The sequence below is a fragment of the Manis javanica genome, chromosome 1 (assembly GCF_040802235.1).
Source record: "Manis javanica isolate MJ-LG chromosome 1, MJ_LKY, whole genome shotgun sequence".
In the NCBI taxonomy this organism is placed as follows: Eukaryota; Metazoa; Chordata; class Mammalia; order Pholidota; family Manidae; genus Manis; species Manis javanica.
Window position 1 is genome coordinate 184,700,207 of NC_133156.1, and position 26,519 is coordinate 184,726,725.

The 26,519-nt window shown below is 38.6% G+C and overlaps 2 protein-coding genes across 5 annotated transcripts in view; one reads left to right on the plus strand and one right to left on the minus strand.

Annotated features, from left to right (window-relative positions):
- The window catches only part of ANTXR1 (ANTXR cell adhesion molecule 1), a 226,771-nt gene that overhangs the window by 184,005 nt on the left and 16,247 nt on the right, over positions 1 to 26,519 (minus strand). For all 4 annotated transcript variants that reach the window (XR_012120811.1, XM_037022145.2, XM_073212205.1 and 1 more), the window contains exons 2-3: positions 11,919 to 11,990; positions 7,324 to 7,395 (exon numbers count right to left, since the gene is read on the minus strand). Coding sequence is in view for 3 of the 4 variants with exons in the window: in XM_037022145.2 (XP_036878040.1) it covers positions 7,324 to 7,395; positions 11,919 to 11,990 (144 nt within the window). In the remaining variant the exon portion in view is untranslated. The remainder of the gene's footprint in view (positions 1 to 7,323; positions 7,396 to 11,918; positions 11,991 to 26,519) is intronic.
- Positions 7,425 to 26,519, plus strand: part of GKN2 (gastrokine 2) — a 92,106-nt gene continuing 73,011 nt past the window's right edge. Inside the window, exon 1 of the mRNA XM_073212214.1 lies at positions 7,425 to 7,623. Within this exon, the coding sequence (XP_073068315.1) occupies positions 7,435 to 7,623 (189 nt within the window). The 5' untranslated portion in view covers positions 7,425 to 7,434. The remainder of the gene's footprint in view (positions 7,624 to 26,519) is intronic.

Genomic DNA, 26,519 nt, shown 5'->3' on the forward strand with positions numbered 1-26,519 from the left:
TCCTAGAATTCATATGGAATCACAAAAGACCCCAAACAGGCTTTGAAAAACAATAAAAATAGGAAGACTCACATTTTTTTTTATTTCAAAGCTTACTATGAAGCTGTAATAATTAAAAGTGTGGTATTAACATAAAGACATACATACTGACCAATGGAATGGAATAGAGGGTCTAGAAATAAACCTTTGCTTATATAGTCAAATGATTTTGGACAAGGGTGCCAACCATTCAATGGGGAGAAGATAATCTTTTCAACAAATGGTTCTGGGCCACCTGGATATCCATTTACAATAGAATGAAGTTGGATCCTTATTTTAAAACCATATACAAAAAACTAAACCAAAATGTATCAAGGACTTAGGCAAAAGAGCTAAAACTACAAAAAACATAGGAGAAAAGTTTCATGCCATTGAATTTGGCAATGATTATTGGGCTACAACAACAAAAGCACACATAACAAAAGAAAAGAGTAGATCAATTAGATTTCATCAAAATTAAAAAAGTTACAGAACTAAAACAAAATAAAAAATTTGTCCTCACAGATTAAGTAAACAAAAATGTAAGAGTTCATAAATTTAATCAACACATTTCTTATATAAAAATGTCATCAAAGTATATATATTTTCTAACATCCATGAATAGGAAATAAAATTTAATCATATACTAGCCCCCCCAAAACTAATATATTTAAAAAGTAGAAATCATATAAACTACATTTCCTAAAAATTTCAATGATTCTAGAATTTGAGAAAAATATAAAAAAATAAAAATTATGTGGAAATTGTGAAGTATTTTGGAAATAATTTTAAATCAAATAAAAAACTATGACTATAAATAATTTAGAAATTAACAATGAGAGCAGTACACATAGCTCATGAAAGATTCAAAAGAAAAAAATTTAGAGTATAATTTATATTCATAATAGCTTTATTGTAAAATGAGAAATAATAAAATGTAATGAATAACCTTTTTGTTCAGTAAATCAGGAAAAGAGATGAAATAACAGACAGGCAGAAGGAATGAATTAGTAATAGTAAAATAATAAAGTGAATCATAAAACAAAACAAATATCCAAAAGAGAACTTATTAATAAATTTGAGACAAACCACTGAGTAATCTGAATGAGGAAATAAGAGAAAAAACAACTTTACATGTATGTAGAAAAGGGATATCACCAAAGATATAGAAGAGATTTTGAAAATTTTAAAAGGTACATTATAGAATTAAAATATCAATACATTGTGAGTTTCTATACTTCTCAATGTGGAAAATGTGATAATAGCAATGGTCATAGAAGAATTTGAGAAAACTGTGAAAGAGCTTCATTAATAATGACTTAGGCTTACATAGTTTTCCTCTAAGTTCCACAAACTTTGAACAAACATACACTTTCTGTAATCAGTTAAGATATTTCATAGCTTATGAAAAGACTGTCAACTCATTTTTCCAAGCTCACATAATTCTTTTACCCCAAGCCTGACAAAGATAGTATAAAATAAAATTCCTGAATATACTTGCTAAATATTGTTAAATATAGGTGAGCAATACCTCCAGGTTTATATGAAATCAAATCCAGAAATGAAGGAACAAATCATGAGAAATAAAATTTATTCTAAGAATGTAAGGAATTTGTGAAAGTTCACTGGGAAATCTTTTGATTTAAAATTTCATGTGGACAGGACAAAGGAAATAAAATAAGATAATTATCTTGATATGACAAAAGGTCATTTAATAAAACGTAACATTTACTTCAGATAAAAATTTTTAATAAACTTCCAATTGAAGAATCATTCCTTAATATAGTGGATAAAGTATCTCTATAAAGTCAAAATCCTTTAAAGTACATAATAGTGAAACACAAATAATTCCCATTAAGTTTGAAAATACTGGTCAATGTAATAAGACACATAAGATATAACAACTATAAATATTACAAAAGAGGACAGAAGATGTCATTAATTACAAATAATACAACCATTTTACTGGAAAACCATTCCAAAATTGACCAGAAAAGTATTAAAACTAAAAAATGTTTCATTAAAATGATGGCATGAGAAATAAATCTATAAAACTAATAGTTTTCCCCTAAACTGGTATTTCTTGACTATTTTGGAGGCATAGGCCTCTTCTGATATAAACTATCTGATATAAACAATCTCTTTGACATGCAAAATAAAAAAAATCATTTTATGGAGCTCAATGAAAACCCATGGACCCCAAATTATGGGTTAATTGCTCTATAGTGAACAATAATTTAGAAAATAAAACAGGAAAAAACCCTGATTCACAAAGAAAGCAAAACACTAAAATGCCTAGGAAAAAACTTAACAAACACTGTATGAGACTGATCTGAATTAAGTAACAAAACCTTATTGAGAGACGTAAAATAGAAGTGATATATCCTTAAATAAAAAAAAAAACAGATGTAGTAACAGGGCTCTGTACTTGTCATACAATTCAATTGAAAATCCCAAGATTTTATAAAAAATTATTTAAAATGCACACAGTAGAGGAAAAAACCAAGATTGGAAATGAAGAAAGGCTGGCCTTCCAGATGTTAACACTAATTCAAATAATGTGGTCCTAGTGTAAGAACAGACAGAAATGCAGTGGATCAGAATAAAACCTAGCAATGGACCAAAGTCTACGAAACAGTTTTTTATTTCAAATTGGCAATAAAAGATTATTTAGTAAATGATGTTGGAAAAACTGGCTGAACACTTGGAAAAAAAAGATGGATCTTGCTCCCATACCTTCTATTAGAATAAATTCTAGAAGTAATGATCTACATATAAAAAAATTTAAAAAAAAACTCTAAGTAAAGGTAGTCATAAAAAGGCAACAGCAACCCAGTCCCAATTATGAATATTGATGCTAAATTTCTGAGTAAAATGCACAGTAGAACTTAGCTTTACATTAAAATAATAACCTATCGCAACAAAGTATAACCAACCAGTCATACAAGTATGTCCCAATATTAAAAACTTTTTAATGCATTTCACTGTATTTGTGGGTCAAACAAACAAAAAAAAGATTATCTCAATAGAAGCCAAAAATGCATTTGATTACATTGAATATCTATTTCTGATTTGTTTAAAGGAAGAGTTGGACTTCCTTGATATAATCTCATTTCCAAATGATCAAACACTTCAGGTATTTCAATTAAGATCATAAAAAAACTATCCAGGAAATTTTTAGGGAATCATATGCAGTAGTTAACAGTAAAATGATTATTCTAATTGTACTTAAATTAACATTATTTTCTTTATTATGCTAATGAGAAAACTAGAAAATTTGTTACAGTTTGTTTTGCAAACTGATGAAAGTAAGAAATATTAGAAGAACAACATGATATAATGCAAAGCCATGAGTTGGACTAGATCCAGAATCCAGGATTAGAAGAGTACTTCTGCCATTTTTGTTACTTGACCTCAGCAAGTTATCTATACTCATTGAATCGTAGAGTCCTTATCTGTAAAACTGAAGTAGCAGCAGGCAAGATCAAGCAAACTTGCTACTGGCCAGCTCTCCTGCTTATTATAACAAAAAACTCTGGATTAAAAAAAGGCAAACATCAGAGGACTCTGAAAAGTAAACAAAGCTGGTGGATTGAGAAAGGTAGTTAAAATCTGGAGAAATAACCAATACAAAGATAAATTCCAAAAATTTTTTTCCCTCTTTTTTGTGGCTTTAACCTGAGTGTGGTTCTCAATCACATGGCAATGGCCTGGGAATATCGTCTAAAAGTCAAAGAAAATCCCAATATTTCTAGCCCCTAGACAAAGGAGCCCCTCTGTTTCAAAGAATGTGGCGGGGGTATCCCCATTTTTAGTTCTCTTTTATTACTAATGGCTTTGCCCCAAGAGTGGCCTCAGTAGAGAAGTGCATGCAGCAATGAGGTGGCCAAAACTCCAAGAGATCTCATTTTTCTTGGTAGAGAACTTGGAAAGAGGGCCTCAGTGGGAATGAGAGTGTATGGGGAATCCTGGGGAGGAGAGTGCTGGAGAAGGAAATCCCTCTAATTCTATGTATGAAGCCAAGTAAGTCTCAGGCTTATCTCTGAGCTGCACATGTGCAGGGCAGACCCAAAACAGCTTAGCAAATTCCTTGAAAACTCAACTGAAATAAAAACCACCGCTCACAGCAGAAACAGAAATTGTGGTCTGAACCTAGCCAGAGTGATTGTCTACTAAAGCAAACAACAACAAAAAGTTCAACATTCTCCGGAGGATTTAAATATAATTCAGTCTAGGCAACACAATGTTTACAATTTCTAGGATACAATCTAAAATTACTTGACATACAAAGCACCTAGAAAATGTGACCAATTCTCAAGGGAGAAGACAAAATGCCAATCCTGAGCTGCTGGAATTATCAGATAAAGAATTTCAAGCAGTTGTAATAACTATGCTCCATGAGGTAAAGGTAAACACACATGTAATGTATAGAAAGATAGAAGTTCTCAACAGAAAAATTAAAAATTTAAAAAGAATCAAATAGATCTTTGAGGACTGAAAAACACAATACCAGCAATAAAAAATTCAGTGTGTGAGCTCAACAGCAGAATGTAGATGATAGAGTCAGTGAATATGAAGATAGATCAGTGGAAATGATATAATCTGAAAAACAGAAAGAAAGACCAAAAAAGAATTGAACAGAACCTCCAAGACATGTGGAATATCAAAGGATCTAACATTTGTGTCACTGGAGTCCTAGCAGGGGAGGAGAAAACCACTGGTACAGAAAAAATATATGAAACATAATGGCTTCAAATTCCCCATATTTGGTGAAAGACATAAATTTATACACTCAAGAAGCTCAGCAAAGCCAAAACAGGTAAATTCAAAGAAAAACCATGCCCAGACACATACTCATACTGAGAACTAAAGATAAAAAAACCTTGGAAGCAGTTACTTATGTATAAAACGAGACCCCATTAGAAATTAAAGTAATAATGGTTACATGGGTATAAATAAGAAATGATAAGTAAAGTGCTTCACTGGTAAAATAACAAAAACAGTAGGCATTATTATTCTAATTGTAATTCCTTTACTATATCTCAGCACACCATAATTATTTTCCATTCTATGTTTTCAGCCTTCCCATGGTTTCCCCAATGTGGATTTGATCCCAAGAACTGGTTGCAAATACACCTTTGATATTATTCTTTTGATTTACTCCAAATCTTTTGCCCTTGTGAAATAAGCCTCTGCTAATTCATGTCTTGTTTTTCAACAAGTTTTTTTTAAAACTGTATTCTCAGTTATTACATAGGTATAATAATGCATCTTTTACTGTTTTATAGGGAGACGGTAAAGACCAAATGAAGTATAGAAAAAAATATAAAAATTCCTGTGCTCAACTAAAACACTGAAAGCCATATATTTCAGAAATAGTACCAGCTTGGAAGTTCTAGAAGTCTAATTCTTTTAGCCAACCTCATGAGAAAGTATGTTAGAGAGGATGGCTTGCCTACATTTTTCCATAGGCTGACAGGTTGGGGAAGCTTTGCCAGCTGACCCATAGGTTAGGCCAATCAGTCATCAAATGAAACCATTAGCAAGGCATTTGTGGCTGTGGTCTGATGCATATTCAGCTATTTGATATGAAATGCTGCTTCAGGCAAAGGGGAGATTTTAAACTCTGTCTTTTCTGTGGCATGGGAAACTAGGCGTAGTGAAGTTAAGGGCCAGAAAAATCAGATTCTAAATACGACTCAAATGACTAATATGAACTAGTGCAACCAAAATGGGTCTGAAAGTCCAGGTGTTCTAATAGAATTTATAAATCCATTATCCCCTCCTGCCCTCCCCAACTTCCCAGAGGCTGTGAGCAGCAGCACACAAAATCCCACAAGGGCTGTGTGAACTTGACTGAACTCTTAGGCCTGGAAGGAGTGGAGCCAGCATTTGGAAGCCTCGGTTGTAGGAGGATGTGAAGAATGTGTGAGAGGGGAGTCTTCTCTGAATAGAAGACACCTCTACCTAAATGATGTCATCATATACTCAAGGAGATCAGGAGTGTTTCATATAACCCATAGGCTGGAGACACTTTCTCAGAACTTCTTGAAATTCTTGGCCAATATTGAAGGAAAGCCACCCAGGTTTCTTGGGCTTCATGATTCTCTGTTTAACAGAAGGCAGCAGGATAAAGGGGAAAGAATGTGGAGCCTGCATCTAGAGTGGGTTCTGCCCAGTATCCTTAGGAACACCATCAGGCTTCAGGTTCTCCTTCTGTTAATAAGGAATAAGAAACCTTTGCTTTTAAAATAGGGTTTCCATGCATATCAAATGGCACCTATAATAGCATATAATGCATGCTGAAGGAGAAATAGGACTTGAAAACTTCTATATAGTACAGACTACTCTTTTTGTTACAGATAGAAAACAAAGACATGGAGAAAAAAGGGGACTACCTCAGATTGCTATGTCAGTACAAAATCCAGAAAACCTCAGTGCACCCTGTAGTTCACCCTGTAGTTCTGTTCTCATTTCTAGAAGAAATTTATTAGAAGAAGGTTATAGAATAAAGTATTTCTGTCTTCCCTTTACTTGAACTTTCTCCTTTACTTTTTGCAACATGTCAGTATGTAAGTCTGTCAATTGCCCCACTGTGTCCCCCCATGGTGCTTCTCTCATATGGACCATATCACTTTTTAAAAAGTGGACAAAGTATCATTAACTCAGGAGAACTGTCATTTCCACACCCAATCTGCCATACTATAAATAAATGACATGTCTCTTTTATTGTGAGTTTTCATCTGCAAGTGGTAAAACCCCAAATAATATTTTTGCTAAGCTAGGTCTAACTAACCCTCTTATTTCAACAACATATTTTCATGCCTGATTCAAATTGCCTTTTATTTTGTGGCACCATAAGCCCTCTCTTTCTATTCCTTGCCTTAGTTATTATTTATGATAATATTTCAAGTTCTTTCTTCTCTTACATTGCACTTATTACATCTCTGAACCCTTAATCCACAAAATAAATCTAATTTAAATAAAGAAAAATATAGTCTCCCAAGAATTTGGTCTGCCAACATTTTGTTCCAAGTTAGCAGACTGCGTCACCAATCGAATATAAGATTTTCCTTAATTTGACTTATGTCACTTATAAAATTTCACCAACATCAGGAAATTCAATCGAAATTACCGCAGAGTAAACTAGCAGATGGGTCAATGTGCTAAGTTCACGGTTTATGTGAGAAGAAAGAACTATTAGATTAAATTGACTAAAAGGTCAAGGCTGGCACTGGGTTCAAAGATCAGAGCTACTCAAGAAGAGATGGGCTTCTTAATGACAGGGGCAAGAAGCACGCTTACCTGTCTTCTGTTAGCTTCATAAGGGTGGTGCCTCGAGTAGAGAAGACAATAAAGGACATTCTTAACTGTGGGCTGAAAAGAAAAAGAAATTTTATCAGGGTGGATAAGACTATGGAATGTCATTCCCTTCTCATCTTCCTCCCTGGTCTTCACAGATGCCAGAGGAGGACCTATGACCCAAGAGGGCCTCCACATCGAGGAGCACAGATGTGCAGCTGTGGACCACAGAGAAGCCCTGCATGTGTCTTCCTGGAGGCTGCTTGTGATCTGACACTGCTGCTCAGTGAGGGCGGACTGCAGGTAAGAAAGCTAAAATTCATCACTGTCTTGCCTGCTGTTGAAGAAGTGTGTCCCTAGAAGAGGGCTGGTCTGCATGGTGACTATAAAAACAGGATCCCAATAGACAAATCTCATAGTGTCTCCATGCTGTCTGGGGCATACTTTAATGAAGAGAGGGTCTCAGGCTGTGGCAGCTCAATGCCGTCAACATCAAGATCATATAATGAACTAATTTTTCTGTGAAAGTAGGCTCACCATCAACTTTTGATTTCTGTTTTGGCTTCCCAAGGAGGTTATCCTATAAGGAGAGAATGTGCTGATAGAGCACAAGAGTAGCTATTCCACTTGGTAGTTATACTTTTCATTATTAATGGAAACATTGTCAAGGTTTTTAAATGGCAGTGCTTGGGGGCTATGTCAATGTAAAATCCACACTCTGGGAGACAGATCAAGTCTCAGCTAAGGACCAGACATGTTTCTCTGTCTACAAGAAGGACTGTCAGACTGTAGTGGGTTCACCAGTATGAACACACTCTCTCTGGGTGGCCACCTGGCTCATCCATTATAGCACCAACCTATTTCTTCACAATGCAATAACCTCTAATACCTGGTCTGGCCCAAGTTTGATAGTTCCCACTTTCTAATATGTTTCTCAAACCTGTCGCTCTTTTCCATCTCCTAGTTTGGAGCTTGCCCTTAGTAATGTGACCACTGCAATTGCTTCCTAGCTGGTGACATTTCCTAGCACACATTCCTTGCTCCAATTCCTTCTTCATATTGCTTCCAGAATTATTTTCCTAAAATGTAAATAAAATCTTGTCATTCCTGGTTAGCCAGAGACGGGTAAGATTCCTCAAGGGAAGAACAACCTAAGACAGGCACAGTCGCAGGGGGGCCATCAGGTGAGAAATCGGGGAACAACAGTGGTGAAGCTTAGAACCTCACCACCCCCCCCCCCCGTTTTGAGAGAAAGCTTCTGTATCTGTGGATGTTTTATTGCCCTTGTCTAGCTCGAATTAGCACATAGTCTACAGGCACACACATGATCATCTACAATTGCTCTCTTACAACACTAAACTATGTTTTCTACCTTTATCTTGCATCTACCTACCACTTCAGCATTTTATTAAAAATAAAAATAAAAATAATAATGATAATAGGAGAAATGTGGGATCAACATATAAATCAAGTACAAAAATCAAACGAAGATTCATATTTGACCTGATTGTTTATAGTTCATAATGCGTGATCAAAACCGAAAGTTTCTGTGATGAATACCCTTGTACTGTTCACCATGTAAGAACTTATTCACTATGTAAGAATTCGTTCACCATGTAAGAACTTGTTCGTTATGCTTCAGAAGATTGGAGACTGATGAGAATTAGGCTTGAGATGGATTAATGATTGTGCATTGAGCGTTGACCCCCCTACACAGAATTTTATTGTTGTTAACAACCATTTGATCAATAAATATGAGAGATGCCCTCTCAAAAAAAAAAAAAATCTTGTCATTCATCTGCTATAAACCCTCCAAGAGCTCCTATTGCCTCCAGGATAACATCTATATTCATTACCATTTGTCTGATGCATCTTTGGAGACCCTGAGCATGGTGTTCAATACCTGTTAAGAATCCAAGCAATACCTGGTGAACTGAATATTGGTCTTTTGAAACAGACCTGAATTCTCTGTTCATGACTCAGAGAACTGTTACTACCTCACCAGCTGGGCAAGCAGGACACCAAGTCCTACATGGTAATAATAAAAATCATAATTATCATAATAATATAACAATGGCCAACCTTATCAAGTGCTTACTATGTGTCAGGTGCTATTATAAGTGATTTGCATGTATTATCTTATTAAACTTGTCACAAATTTATGAAATCCGTATTATTATTCTTCCTATTATCCACAAAAGGAAACTGAGAACCTGATAGATAAAGTAATTTTCCCAAAGTCACACGATGGAAGAGTGGTGGATCTGGGGCTTAAAACCAAGCATTCTCATTCCAGAATGTGGGCTCTTAATCACTATGTGATATTGCGTTGTTTGTATAAATTCAGCTCTGTAAAGAATGAACTTGCAGTGCAGGAAATGAGGTCTCCAAGAGGCAATTGGTATATAAGTCTGGGCTAGAGACATAATTTGGGAGGCCTCAGCATACTGATTTGAGTATAACTGCTCAAACCAAGTGTTGGCAGTGAGAAGGGAGGTGAGGCAAATCTAGAACCAGCACCAACATTTAAAGGCTTGGCTCTAGTGTCAGTGAGATGAGAAGAGAAATTATGTATTTGTACTGGCACCGGCCACTGATACTGAATGAACTTCCCCCTGCAGGACCAGCTGCCTAGACTATTTATGAAAATGCACAAATAAAAATGATTCATTCCTTTTCAAAGTTCATTCACTTACTCAAAAATATTGACTGAGCATGTACTATGTGTCAAGCACCATTACAGGCACATGGTGGCAGCAGTCAACAAAACAACAGTCCGAGCCTCCTGGAATTTGCATGCCAGTCATGTGTTCATGCCACACTTTGGGGAGGCGGGTCCTTGGCCAAGGAGGGCCAGAGGACACAATCAGAGGCAAGTGCCCAGTGGTCTGGATTCAACTATGTCAACTTCTCTGGTCCCTAGTTTCTTCTTCTATAAAACAAGAGGATTGGAATGAAGTGGTCCCTTAACATCCCCAGCCCTTACCTCTACCTTTCTTTGACTCTAAGATAGTGAAGCGTCTGGAACTTCTGAAGGAGCTGGGAAAGAGAAGTGCTGAGTGTACACTCTGATCCAGGCGCTGGGCTGGTTGGTTTTCCAGGTTTTCTTTTATGATTTTCACAGACAAACTTGGGTTCAACCATGGAAAGTAAATTGCTATGTGTGCACAATGGAGCTTGGATTCAAATCCACATCTGCCTCACTTCACAACCTTTTCCAGTTGACCTCTCTGCTTCAGAGGAATGTAAGACCAGAAGAGCAAATAGAGACACAGCAATACTGTCTGGAGGCAGACTTGTTTTCCATCACTTCAAAGGACAGATGGATGAGAGTACAGGAAAAGCAATTTTGGCTCAATGACAAAAAGGCTTTTCTAGAAACTGGAACTGTCCAACTATTAGACTGTTTGCTTCAAAAAGCAGCAGTTTCCACCCAAGCTATCAAGTTCAGGGTTGGTGAATGCCTCATAGGAAAGCTTGGAGAATTGTTCCCTTCGATTCTAAGATTCTCTGATTCTCTTAAATATTTTGATTTCGATTTCAATACCATTCGTGTATTTATCTGCTTCTCTCCTTTTCCTCAAGTCACTCCCACTTCTCTCAGAATCTATTTTAGATGCTTCCTGCTGCAGCTTTCAGTGTTTGGCACCACAGAGAGGACACCTCCTAACCCTTTCCCTCCAGTCAGGCAGGCAGGTACGGTTCAGACCAGTAAGTGAATTTGGAGGGAATACGTCTGTCACTACTTTGATCTTGGAGGATAGCCTATCTTTTCAGATAAAGAACCTTATTCCAAGATGAATTTTATGATCACTCACATAAGCTGGAAGATTCTACAGAGGTCATCACGCAGGAGTGGAGCTGTTCTAGAATTTATAATGACCAGAACAATTTTACCACAGGTCTTGATGACTGGCCTCAAGCACATCCATGAAAGCTATCACAGTGCTCCTGGGAGGCTGAATCCAGAAGTATGTAACAGCTGTCTTTCCTAGCAGTACTAGCAGCTGTTTATGCCTATTGGATAGCATGGCCTCCTAGGCCCCTGCAATGCTTATAGTGACGATGTTAACAATTGCACTGTCCTCCCTTGGAAAGTATACTGGGAATGCTTAGAGATTTCTACCTGACAGGGCACAGAGTGAGGCTGACCAACATCATGGTTTACCAGGACAGAGGGAAGATCTCAGGATGTATGACTCCCAGTGCTAAAACCACAAAAGTTCTTAGCAAATCAGGATGAGTTGGCCACCTTACATGCTACGCTCACGACACACGAGTCCAGTGAGACTAAGCTACTTGCCCCAGCATGGCACACTGTGAAAGAAAATGTTAATGATCCTTCTAAAAGAATATAGTACTCAACAAGACAGGGAGAATGTTAAAATTTTGGTCTTATAACCAAATTGGGCATCCTCTTGAAAACATGAAGCCAAAGGTTTTTCTAATGTGGCAAAAATTAAAACAAAGTCAAGTCTCTGGTCCAACATCTGAAAGTCTACCTTCGTCAAAAGGCATCCCCAAAATAGTAATCCATGGAATAGCAAACAAAGCCTGTTTTTACTCATGACAGAAGAACTATGCATTGTGTTTCTCACCTGATGAATTTATGAGCCAACTGCTCCACAAAGTAATAGATTTCATTCCAGTGGTGCAGCACACTTCCTGATCTAGGGAAACAAAAGCAGAAGTTCCTTAATCACGTGTTCTTCATTTGTCTTCACCTTGTATCATGCTCTCTTCACCATCTGTTATTTCACATTTGCCTACCCATCAACTGAGCTCATTATCTAACACTTTAGTAACTTTGGAAATTACTTGAAAAGGTGTTAGAGTTCTTACACATTTTGTTAAGAAAAACTTCCTTCACCTCCCACTCCTTCCCACCCCAACTCCACACAGTCACAGTCCCCGAATCAGACTCACAGGTTCATTTCAAATCTTTGAGAAACCATTATTTTTGTGCTATTTAAATTATTTTTTTGGGAAGAAAAGTGATTCCAATTCATTTAAATGAATTACCACAAACTAGATGCTCACACAGACAAAAATAAATGAATCTTCCTCTTTAAAAACAAACAGAATCCAGTTTCATCTGTCAATATAAGTGCAAAATGTCTATGTAAAATATGAGCAAAACTAATGCAGCATGAATCCAAAAGAATAATAATTAATTCATTTTTGGAGTTTATTTCAGGAATGTGTACATAGTTCAACATTTAAGGAAATCTAATGAAACTAATCACACTAATGAAAGAAGCACAACTATACAGCCTTTCATTATATTAAAAAGGAATCCTCTTACTGAGAAAAGAAGGAAATTTACTCTAAGCCATATGGAATCCTAGAATTTTAGACTTGAAAGGGGGCTTCTTTACTTCCCAAGGTTGACTTCTGTTTCACTAATACTATTTACTAAAGCTTCAGTTCAGCTTAGAGGCATCTTCCATAGAGCTTGTACTCAATCTGGTGCAGTGACTTCATAGTAGGTTTTTATATTCTAACTCACTCTTTCTGGAACTACAATGCTTCTTTCCTTTCACTTAAGGATCTGTTTCAGCTGAGCTCTGCATTTCTGCCTATCATTTTAATAACTGTTGAGGTTAAAGTTTGCTCCTCCGGCTCTGACATTTTGTACTACACACATTTTCCAGTGGTTTCAGATTTATTTTATTGTTTATGCACTCATCTACCTTAATTTTAACTACAAGAGAGTTATTTGTTACCATCTTTTCTTTGTTTCAGCCTATTTTACAGATACTTAAGATGAATCTGTGCAAAGTAGATTTTGTGCCTCCCTTTTTGTGGTATAATATCCCAAAGAATTCTTATTCTGGTTGAGTGTATTCCATCCAACTCCATGAGAATTTACTTTTCTCTGCCTCATATACAGAAGTGATACGTTGGTCCAACCTGAACAAAAGTGACACAATATGTTATAGTCATATGGTGAAAGGCCCCATATCATAGATTTCTTCAAAGTAATCTATAACTTCAGTTCTAGGAAAAATGCTGAAAGGACATTTTGTGAAACTTAAAAAATGACTTTAAAGATGAAATGAAGACTAAACATCTATAAGTCATCAGGGAAACCACAATGAGATAATACCTTATACCAGTTAAAGTGGCCACTATCCAAAAGACAAGAAATAGCAAGTGTTGGTGAGGATGTGGAGAAAGGGGAACCCTCCCACACTGTTGGTGGGAATATAAATTGGTGCAGCCACTGTGGAAAGCATTATGGAGGTTCCTCAAAAAACTAAAAACAGAAACACCATTTGACCCAGTAACTGTACTTCTAGGAATTTACCCAAAGAAAACAAAAGCACTGATTCAAAAAAGATATGCACCCTTAAGTTTATTGCCACATTATTTACAATAGCCAAGATATGGAAACAACCAAAGCGTCCATCAATAGATGAATGGATAAAGAAGATGTGGTGCATATACACAATGGAATATTATTCAGCCATAAAAAGAAAAGAAATTCTGCCATTTGCAACAACATGGATGGATCTAGAGGGTATTATGCTCATGAAATAAGCCAGGTGGAAAAAGGCAAATACCATATGCTTTCACTTATTTGTGGAATGTAAAAACAAAACAAAAGAAAATGAATACAATAGCAGTACACTCAGACACTGAGAAGAGACTGGTGGTTACCATGGGGGAAGGGCTGGGGTGAGTGGGTGGGGAGGGTGAAGGGGATAAAGGGGCACAAAAATCTCAATCATATATAAGCTGGTCATGAGGACTGAAGTACAGCATGGAGAATATAGCCAGTGGTTCTGTAATATCTTCCTATGTTGACAGATACTAACTGCACTAGTGGGGGTGAGGATTTAATAATGTGTGTAACTGCTGAACCACTTTGTTGTATACTTGAAACCAATATAATGTTGTATATCAACTATACTTCAATTAAAAAAACAGCTTATCAATTAAAAAAATAAAAGTCATCAAGGCAATTATGAAAAAGAAGGAAGTTGAAAAGCTTGCCCTATTAGATATAAAGACCCCATATGCATAATCCAGGATATAACAGTAGGGCCAGTGGAGAAGGGAGAACCAAAATCTCAACCTATGTGATGTCTTGCTATATAGTGACAGAGGTGATTCAGGTGATACAAACTAGGGAGGGAGAATAAGCCCTTCAATAAATGATGCTGTGACAATGGATTCCTAATTGTAAAAAACCAGCTAGATCATTATCTCATATCAAATGTAATCCTACATGTATTAAAACCTAATAGGAAAAAACAGAATTTTACACCACTGGGTGAGTTACAAAAGGAGATTTTTATGTTGGCAAGTTAGTGAAGGGTTTCTTGAACCTGATACAGAAAGTAGCAATTGATTTTTAATAAAAAGATAATTTTGAGTACCTGAAGTGTCGACAATTCTGAATGACAGAAAGATAGCAAAACAAATCAAAGACAAGAAAACAGGGAGAGAAGATGTCTGCAAAGAGTATAAAAGGCCAAAGATGAGTGTCCAGAATATGTAAACAATTGGTACAAGTAAACAGTAAAAAGGCAAACAATAAAAAAATAGACAAAGGACCAGAACAGGCAATCCTCAGAAGGATGGACAATCAGCACTTGAAAAAACATTCAACTCTGCCAGCTGAATGCATATAGGAAGGCCTGTTTATACAATTGTTTGAGAAGAGCAAGCAGTTTAGGTGGCAGTAGCACATAACCCACAGCTACGGGGTAAGGAGTTGGGTCTATAGAGAAAGGAGTCAGGGTGCCTCCTGTCAAAAAAAAAAACCTTTTCTGTTAGATCTCTCAGCCTCAAACACACTGCATCTTCTCAGGACACTCAGTGTCCACACTGCCAACTCCTGCTCATTCTTCAAGACTCAACTCAGTCTCTGCCTGTTACCACCGACCAACACAGATGGGGCTCACTGCCCTGTCCCATGCTCTCCAGGCACCATGTACATCTCTCAGTCATCATCCTCTGATGATGGGTCACAATCACTTTTTTATCAAGCTTGCCTTGTGAGGGTCTTACAGATATTTGCCTCTCCAGCTCCACCTTTTTGTTGAATGGAAGAAAGAAGATCCTGGAGATGGGAAGCCTCTTTTGCTCAAGGAAGCCTCCAGGTCTTTGCCAGCTGGACATTGCCTTTTCTCCCTTGTTTGGATAAAAACCCTGGGTTTGGAACTCAGATGGCTCCCGCCAGTTCCTGTGTTCCTTCCAAGATGGGTCAATGGTTCTAGAGCACAGCTCCATGGTGAATGGACCTACCTAATCATCATCAATAGATCTCTGAGCTTAATGGCAGCTGGGAGTCTCCCAAGAGCTCACTAGAACTGCAAATCCCAGTCCTGGGCTTTTTAAGGCTTTGTACATCCTCTTTTATTAGAATCCCAGCCATCCACCTGGAATGGATTCAGTTGTATACTAAAAATGTCAAAGTCAGGCCGGAGCCAAGATGGTGGCGTGAGTAGAGCAGCGGAAATCTCCTCCCAAAACCTCATATATTTTTGCAAATACAACAAATACAACTCTTCCTAAAAGAGAGACCAAAAGACACAAGACAACAGCCAGATCACATCCACACCTGCAAGAACCCAGCGCCTTGTGAAGGGGGTAAGATACAAGCTGTGGCTTGGTGGGACCCAAGCACCCCTCACCCCAGCTCCCAGCGGGAGGAGAGGAGTCGGAGCGGGGAGGGAGAGGGAGCACAGGACTGCTAAACACCCAGCCCTAGCCATCCTCACCAGAGTGCAGACACAGTGCATGCGTGGGGTGCTGGAAACTAGGGAAACAGGACAGTAAGACCTGTGAGCAGGTCCCCACAGCCGGTGACGCTGGGACAAAGAAAAGCGAGTGCTTTTTGAAAGTCTTAAAGGGACAGGGACGCAACAGCTGGATGGAAGCATCCCAGGACACTCAGCCTAGCAGCTGGAAATCCCCGGGAACTCTGGGCACTCTAACAACCTGGGCAGCAGGGCAGCTTGGAGGCCCCTCACAGAGATAAACAGCCTCCCAGCCATTTCCCCTCCGACATGGCTCCGCCATATCGGAGCAGCAGCCTGAGGCAGGCCACACCCATAGCCAACGCGGAGCTAAACTCCATAGCAGCCAGGCAAGAATCAGCTGCTCAGCACAAGATGCTAGAGGTCACTGTTCTCCCAGGAGAGGAAGGCCACAAACGAACAAGAAGGGACGTTCTCCCAGCCATCACTTGCGCCAGCTCTGCAAACTATCTCTATCGCCATGAAAAGGCAGAAAAATTTGATACAGAGCAAAATCACAACCCCTGAGGAGGTGGACCTAACCAGTCTTCCTGAAAAATAATTCAAAATAAAAATCATAAACAAGCTGATGGAGCTGCAGAGAAATATATACAAGAGCTAAGAGATGATGTCTGGAAGGAGATTACAGAAGTGAAACAATCTCTGGAAGGATTTATAAGCAGAATGGATAAGATGCAAGAGGCCATTGATGAAATAGAAACCAGAGAACAGGAACACATAGAAGCTGATGCAGAGAGAGATAAAAGGATCTCCAGGAATGAAACAATATTAAGAGAATTGTGTGACCAATCTGAAAGGAACAATATCCACACTATAGGGGTACCAGAAGAAGAAGAAGAGAGAAAAAGGGATAGAAAGTGTCTTTGAAGAAATAATTGCTGAGAACTTCCCCAAACTGGGGGAGGAAATAATTGATCAGACCATGGAAGTATACAGAACTCCCAACAGAAAGGACCCAAGGAGGACACCACCAAGACACATAATAATTAAAATGGCAAAGATCAAGGACAAGGACAGAGTTTTAAAGTCAGCTAGAGAGAGGAAAAAGGTCACTTACAAAGGAAAACCCATCAGGCTATCATCAGACTTCTCAACAGAAACAATACAGGCCAGAAGAGAATGGCATGATAGATTTAATGCAATGAAAGAGAAGGGCCTTGAACCAAGAATTCTGTATCCGGCACAAATATAATTTAAATATGAAGGAGGGATTAAACAATTTGCAGACAAGCAAAAACTGAGGGAGTTTACCTCCCACAAACCACCTCTACAGGGTATTTTAGAGGGACTGCTCTAGATGGGAGCACTCCTAAAAAGAGCAGAGAACAAAACACCCAACATACGAAGAATGGAGGAGGAGGAATAAGAAGGGAGAGAAATAATCATCAGACTGTGTTTATAATAGCTCAATAAGCGAGTTAAGTTAGACAGTAATGTAGTAAAGAAGCTAACCTTGAACCTTTGGTAACAATGAATCTAAAGCCTGCAATGGCAATAAGTATGTATCTTTCAATAATCACCCTAAATGTAAATGGACTGAATGCACCAATCAAAAGACACAGAGTAATAGAATGGATAAAAAAGCAAGACCCATCTATATGCTGCTTACAAGAGACTCACCTCAAACCCAAAGACATGCACAGACTAAAAGTCAAGGGATGGAAAAAGATATTTCATGCAAACAATAGGGAGAAAATAGCAGGTGTTGCAGTACTAGTATCAGACAAAATAGTCTTCAAAACAAAGAAAGTAACAAGAGATAAAGAAGGACACTACATAATGATAAAGGGCTCACTCCAACAAGAGGATATAACTGCTATAAACATATATGCACCCAATACAGGAGCACTAACATATGTGAAACAAATACTAACAGAATTAAAGGAGAAAATAGAATGCAATGCATTCATATCGGGAGACTTTAACACACCACTCACCCCAAAGGACAGATCCACCAGACAGAAAATAAGTAATGACACAGAGGCACTGAACACACACTAGAACAGATGGACCTAATAGACATCTATAGAACTCTACATCCAAAAGCAACAGGATACACATTCTGCTCAAGTCCACATAGAACATTTTCCAGAATAGACCACATACTAGGCCACAAAAAGAACCTCAGTAAATTCCAAAAGATTGAAATCCTACCAACCAACTTCTCAGACCACAAAGGTATAAAATTAGAAATAAATTGTACAAAGAAAGCAAAAAGACTCACAAACACATGGAGGCTTAATAACATGCTCCTAAATAATCAATAGATCAACGACCAAATTAAAATGGAGATCCAGCAATATATGGAAACAAATGACAACAACAACACAAAGCCCCAACTTCTGTGGGACGCAGCAAAAGCAGTCTTAAGAGGAAAGTATATAGCAATCCAGGCATATTTAAAGAAGGAAGAACAATCCCAAATGAATAGTCTAATGTCACAATTATCGAAATTGGAAAAAGAAGAACAAATGAGGCCTAAGGTCAGCAGACAAAGGGATATAATAAAGATCAGAGAAGAAATAAATAAAATTGGGAAGAATAAAACAATAGAGAAAATCAATGACACCAAGAGCTGGTTATTCAAGAAAATAAACAAAATAGATAAGCCTCCAGCCAGACTTATTAAGAGAAAAAGAGAATCAACACACATCAACAGAATCAGAAACGAGAAAGGAAAAATCACGATGGACCCCACAGAAATACAAAGAATTATTAGAGAATACTATGAAAACCTATATGCTAACAAGCTGGAAAACCTAGGAGAAATGGACAACTTCCTAGAAAAATACAACCTTCCAAGACTGACCCAGAAAGAAACAGAAAATCTAAACAGACCAATTACCAGCAACAAAATTGAAGCGGTACTCAAAAAACTACCCAAGAACAAAACCCCTGGGCCAGATGGATTTACTTCGGAATTTTATCAGACATACAGAGAAAACATAATACCTACTCTCCTTAAAGTTTTCCAAAAAATAGAAGAGGAGAGAATACTCCCAAACTCATTCTATGAAGCCAACATCACCCTAATACCAAACCAGGAAAAGACCCCACCAAAAAAGAAAACTACAGACGTTGTTTGCAATGAACGTAGATGAACATAGATTCAAAAACACTCAACAAAATATTAGCAAACCGCATTAAAAAATACATCAAAAGGATCATACACCGTGACCAAGTGGGATTCAACCCAGGGATGCAAGGATGGCACAACATTCAAAAATCCATCAACATCATCCACCACATCAACAAAAAGAAGTACAAAAACCACATGATCATCTCTGTAGATGCTGAAAAAGCATTCGACAAAATTCAACATCCATTCATGATAAAAGCTCTCAACAAAATGGGTATAGAGGGCAAGTACCTCAACATAATAAAGGCCATATATGATAAACCCACAGCTAACATCATACTGAACAGCGAGAGGCTGAAAGCTTTTCCTCTGAGATCGGGAACCAGACAGAGAAGCCCACTTTCCCCACTGTTATTCAACATAGTACTGGAGGTCCTAGCCATGGCAATTAGATAAAACAAAGAAATACAAGGAATCCAGATTGGTAAAGAAGAAGTTAAATTGTCACTATTTGCAGATGACATGATTTGTACATAAAAAACCCTAAAGACTCCACTCCGAAACTACTAGAACTAATATCGGAAATCAGCAAAGTTGCAGGATACAAAATTAACACACAGAAATCTGTAGCTTTCCTATACACTAACAATGAACTAATAGAAAGAGAAATCAGGAAAACAATTCCATTCATAATAGCATCAAAAAGAATAAAATACCTAGGAATAAACCTAACCAAGGAAGTGAAAGACCTATACCCTGAAAACTACAAGACACTCTTAAGAGAAATTAAAGAGGTCACTAACAAATGGAAACTCATCCCATGCTCCTGGCTAGGAAGAATTAATATTGTCAAAATGGCCATCCTGCCCAAAGCAATATACAGATTTGATGCAATCCCTATCAAATTACCAACACCATTCTTCAATGAACTGGAACAAATAGTTCAAAAATTCATATGGAACAACCAAAGACCCCGAATAGCCAAAGCAATCCTGAGAAGGAAAAATAAAGTGGGGGAGATCTTGCTCCCCAACTTCAAGCTCTACTACAAAGCCACAGTAATCAAGACAATTTGGTAGTGGCACAAGAACAGAGCCACAGACCAGTGGAACAGATTAGAGACTCCAGACATTAACCCAAACATATATGGTCAATTAATATATGATAAAGGAGCCATGGACATACAATGGGGAAATGACAGTCTCTTCAACAGATGGTGCTGGCAAAACTGGACAGTTACATGTAAGAGAATGAAACTGGATCACAGTCTAACCCCATACACAAAAGTAAATTCGAAATGGATCAAAGACCTGAATGTAAGTCATGAAACCATAAAACTCTTAGAAAAAAACATAGGCAAAAATCTCTTGGATGTGAACATTAGTGACTTCTTCATGAATATATCTCCCTGGGCAAGGAAAACAAAAGCAAAAATGAACAAGTGGGACTATATCCAGCTGAAAAGCTTCTGTACAGCAAAGGACACCATCAATAGATCAAAAAGGTACCCTACAGTATGGGAGAATATTTTCGTAAATGACAGATCTGATAAAGGCTTGACATCCAAAATATATAAAGAGCTCACGCTCCTCAACAAACAAAAAGCAAATAATCCAATTAAAAAATGGGCAGAAGAGCTGAATAGACAGTTCTCTAAAGAAGAAATTCAGATGGCCAACAGACACATGAAAAGATGCTCCACATCGCTTGTCATCAGAGAAATGAAATTAAAACCACAATGAGATATCATCTCACACCAGTAAGGATGACTACCATCCAAAAGACAAACAACAACAAATGTTGGCGAGGTTGTAGAGAAAGGGGAACCCTCCTACACTGCTGGTGGGAATATAAATTAGTGCAACCATTACGGAAAGCAGTATGGAGGTTCCTCAATATGCTCAAAATAGAAATACCATTTGACCCAGGAATTCCACTTCTAGGAATTTGCCCTAAGAATGCAGCACTCCAGTTTGAAAAAGACAGATGCACCCCTATGTTTATCGCTGCACTATTTACAATAGCCAAGATATGGAAGCAACCTAAATGTCCATCAGTAGATGATTGGATAAAGAAGATGTGGTACATATACACAATGGAATATTACACAGCTCTAAGAAAAAAAACAAATTCTACCATTCGCAACAACATGGATGGAGCTAGAGGGTATTATGCTCAGTAAAATAAGCCAGGCGGAGAAAGACAAGTACCAAGTGATCTCACTCATATGTGGAGTATAAGAACAAAAGAAAACTGAAGGAACAAAACAGCAGCAGAAGCACAGAACCCAAGAATGGACTAATAGTTACCAAAGGGAAAGGGACTGGGGAGGATGGGTGGGAAGGGAGGGATAAGGGTGGGAAGAAAAGAAAGGGGGCATTACGATTAGCATGTATAGTGTTGGGGGGGCACAGGGAGGGCTGTGCAACACAGAGAAGACAAGTAGTGATTCTACAGCATCTTACTACGTTGAAGGACAGTGACTGTGAAGGGGTATGTTGGGGAGACTTGGTGAAGGGGAGAGCCTCGTAATCAGAATGTTCTTCATGTAATTGTAGATTAATGATACCAAAAAAAAAAAAGTCAATATATGGGGCAAGCATAAAAAAAAAAAGTCAAAGTCTGATCCTGGCTGCTGTCTTTCAGCCAGGGGTAGATGCTCTGGTCCTTGGGGTCCTGTGAAGGGTCTGGCAGATATGGACCAATGTTGTATAGGTGCCTCTGAAGAGGTACCACCTGACTGACTATAAGCTACAGTCCAATCCAGAATTCTGCTACTACTTTTCACTGGCATCAGATTTCCTTGAACACTGGTCATCTGTATCTACTTCTGAAATGCAATGCTGTGCCTGGAACATAGAACCAGGACAAGTACTACCTAAAAGTTTGGTGAGTGAGGGGTAATGTAAGATGCCTAATGATTAGTGAGGAATCTCTATGCCTCCTTCATCCCATGTATGATTTTCTCATCAGCAGACAAGACCCGCAGTGAGGGAGTTATATAGGAGAGGAGAAAAAGTATTGTGAAATAGGAATTTGAACTAAAATTGGGGAACTGTGCATAGTATAACCTTTTGTATTACTATTTCTTTGTTCTCAAGGACTGGCCCTATTTAACAGCCACAAATCAATCTGCATTCCTTTACTTACTAAACAGGGTCACCCAATGATAAGTCACACTTTCTTCTGTCTTAAAATATTTTATTCTCATTATTCTTCTATCTGACTGACATAGACAATTGATATAATTTTGGTTTTGATCTGATTTGTTGGTGTAGATATAGGGAAAGATCCAAGAACTATCCTTGGGTGTTGAGAAAAGTCTAGATTTACCTGGAAGACTTTCTTGCTAGTAGGCAGGCACTGTATTTTTCGAGAAGAAAAAAATGACACTGATGAAATAAATGATAAAACTGGAGGCAAGGAGGAGTTGACAGGCTTCTCCCATCTCAACTCTGCTAACAATCGCCTTGCTGCTGTTGAGGTTTGCTGTTTCATATTTATACATGATCATTCTTTACACAATTATAAAGCCTTGACCAAAATATACCCCCTTTGGGACACACCTGAGATGTACATAGCCTATTCTCTTAAGTCCTGAGGGTGAACACAACCTTCTAAGATTCTGGGAACCAAACTGGTTTTGTCTTCTCTGGGTTTCCATGGGATCCTAAAGGGCTACTGGAGGGGCAGAGGAATATAGGGTTATTAGATCTGCACCTTGGAATCCTCCTAGTCCTTATTACTGAGTCTTCTTAATCCACACATGCATTTTCTGTTGAGCCCCAAGATCAAATCACCCCTTGGAAAAGGAGAGTGTGTTAGCTGCTTATGGTTTTGGCATAGAGGTGAGCTTGCTGGAGGTGCCTCTCATATCTCTTTAACCCACACTCGTGGCAGTAGGAGACTAGCCTGCCTGTTGCACACTCCTTTCCCCTGCCTTCCACCATTTGCCACAGCTGGATTTCCTAACCCTGAACTCGAAAATCATTCACTTTTGGGGCCTCTGGAAACTACCCATTGGGACCTCAACCAGGCTCCTGCCTGCTTCCCATAGGGATAGATATGCTGGGTTTTTGACTCAGTTTGGCCTTTCTGTTAAAACATACATGTCTCACTTGCACTCTTTCATGTAAACTGATTTTCTGGTTTGGAATTTGCCCTAGTGGCTACTCCCAGAATAACTGACTCAGGGAAGCATGTCCATGTTCAGACCCTTGGTTTCCTCTCAATTCCAAGGACCTAAGTGGACTCCTGGTCACATCAGGAGAAGTAGGGTGTTGGTTAGGGAAGTGGCAGAGAGTGGATCCAATTCCAGCTTCTTTCCACCCTACAATGTATAAAACATCTCATTGATCATGCCAACCTGCTGAAGTGCTAATGATTTTTAAATTCCAACCATGGAGTTCTGATGTCCTCTTCAGGCAGTAATGGTTTACCCACCCACTGTTACCAAAGCTGCACAGTGGAAATAAAAACTCCTTCTTAGTTCAAATACAAGTACAGAGTCCATTGGGCTGCATGGATTTTTTAATTGTTTTTAACAACAAATTGTTGGGTAAACTATTGTCACAGAGAGTTGAAATGCCCATGTTCTAGAAATCAGTGGATGTTGAAAGGTCCCTGATATTTGACTCAATTGAATGTTAACTCAAAAGCAATTCTAGCCCCTGAAGATTTCCGTGGTCCAGCTGAGCTGGTGTAGAGAATTCAGGGCCCCATCTTGGGCTTTTGTATCTTGGTTCCACATGTACGTATCTCAGCAAAAGATGGAATTCGAATAGCCCCCTAGGAACTCTGCTTGAGCACAGTCCTAGAATTCTGTGGCTTGAAGATTCATTCAGTGTATGGGGGTCCACTCAAAATCAGGGTCAACGCCTTCTCACACCACCTCTTGACTTGGCTTTGAGGAGGGCTTCCAGGGGAGGCAAAGCTACCAGTCCTCATTACCAGGTCCATAAGAAGGCAATTCCTGGGGGCAGCTCCTGAGTTTCTTACTTATTTTTGTTTTCCTGTGCCCTCTCCAGTGTTTGCAACATTGTAGGAAGTCAACGAAATTTTGTGATATAGCATTCACTGCATGCAACCCGGCATTGCCCTCAGATTACTTCCAAGGGTCTAATATGCAAAGAGTAGGAGCAAAATAAGAACCCTGAGTCTCATTTTGACTTGTTTTCTGAAATACATTCTTTTGTGTTTATGTAAGTTTCCAAACCTCCCTGTGGTTAAAGCTCCTTAGAAAACACAGGCTCTTTCCATTAGCCACACATACAACCAGAATCAGAATCAAGTGGGCCAAAATGACTTTAAATTGTCCCTCCTTCTTTTGCACATGGGTGTAGAATAAAACCAAAGCAGAAAAAGAGAGCTCGCAGTTGGAACCACTATGCAGGAGTCTTTTAATCCTGGAAGAGCTACTTGCTCTAATGATGGAAATTATAAAACTGTGAGTCCTTGCTTTTCCTTAGCCCCACCCGGCTGAAGTCACTGATGTCCTCAGTGACCCACCCAGGTCCCCAGCTAATCCTGGGCATGGCAGCCTCAGGCGTAACTAAACAGGACCAGCAATTAGTTCTGCCGTCAAAGGCTCTCTCCCTCTGCTCCCCAGTTCCTTCCCTGGCCTTCCTCCCCTCCCTCCTAACCTCACACTGCACTCTAACTGGCTGGAGCCCTAAACTTGGCCCAGGCCTTCAGCCCTTTTCCCTGTTACAGACTGGGGTTCTGGCCAGGCCTCCCTTCTGCTCAAAAAGCTTTACCTTGACTCTTGTCTCCACTCTGACTTCTTCATACACCAGTCCAGACCCAAACCAAGCCAATGAGCACTGTTCTGTGAGGACGGGGCTACCCACCCCGCTCCCGTCTATGTTAGGGAGACCCTAGCCCCACATGACTGACTTGTGAGGAATTTCCCCTTTACTCAGTCTAACTGACAGTTATGAAAACAATGACTTTCCAGCTGTAGAATGCAACCTAGTACAGATTTGGAAACTCAGTTTGGTGGGATGTTGCCAACATAAAAAAAAAGAAAGAATAGAAATAGCAGGATCTGTTGCATACTGTAGCAGAAAGTAATAGTAAATGAAACTTTTGGTCAATTATGTATAAGTATACATACATACTGTTGTCAAGATGTAAACTATATTCTTTTTGGATCATGATCATAAGGATATATAGCAAAATATGTACTGTTTTCCCCTCTATTAATTTGCCTTTTCCAAGACACATACATATACACACCAGGAAAAGACAAAAAACATTTTCTGGTATCAACTATTGGTACTTTCGGTGCAAATTTAACACAAAATTTTTTTTGTTAAGAAAACAGAAAGTTGCTAGCTGCCCAAAAGGCATGTCCCGTAATTGAAATGCACACTGAGCTGTGATCAATGAGACCCACAGGTTCCCCGCCAAAGGCACCAGTTGATCTGTGGGTGACCACCAGGTGATCACCAGCAGACAAGGGACAGTATTGTGGCTGCTATGACAAGTCAGAGGCCCCTTCCATGTGCAAGCCACAAAGGTACAGTAAGGCCCCCTCAAGCACACAGCAATTGGAGCAGAAGTGCGGGGTGGGGTGGCAAAATATAAAAGACTTAAACTTACTGAGTGTTTGTACCATTCTTGCATTGGCCTTAGATTTCCAGTTTGGAAGAAAGTTGCCTCCCCTCCTCACCCTATCTACACTCAGCAGGAGGGACTTTCAAGAATAAACAAAGCAGCTTTAAATTATTTTCTACATATTCGAGTATAGGGAAAATAATTTTTATCTACCCTGAGACACCTATTTTGTGATTTGCATTTCTGTATACTGGAATTTTAAAAATTCTTAAGACTTTCTGGGTTAAAATTTGTACAAAATTCTAAGACTGTTGATAGCTATCACCAAGCCTCTCCATCCCAAGAAATGTGGGACAGTTTATTCTTGAGGCTTTTCAGACAAGCGGTTATGAGCACCACCTTGGTGGCTGATAGGAGTTCAAGATCCTATTCTTCCACTTACTAGTATGACAAATGACATTTGCTCAAGATGTTCCACTTTCTTTATGCATCCTACTTTATGCAAATGGAAGAAAAAAGTATCTACTCCTTAGGATTGTTTTGAGAGTCCAATCGGAAGTTTGTATGATGCCAAGCATCCTGCTGGGAACTCAGTGAGCACACAGGACCTGGAGGCCACCGTTAGTCACTTCCCACTGTTACGACCATTAAACTCCCAGGAGCAAGAGATGAAGTGCTTGTTTTCTTCCTCTTACTAACACTCAGATTAGCTCTTTCTGAAATATCTGTATATTTTATAAATGAAAATAGATGTCCATTATACTTTTTATTTGGCTATATTTATAGTTTTT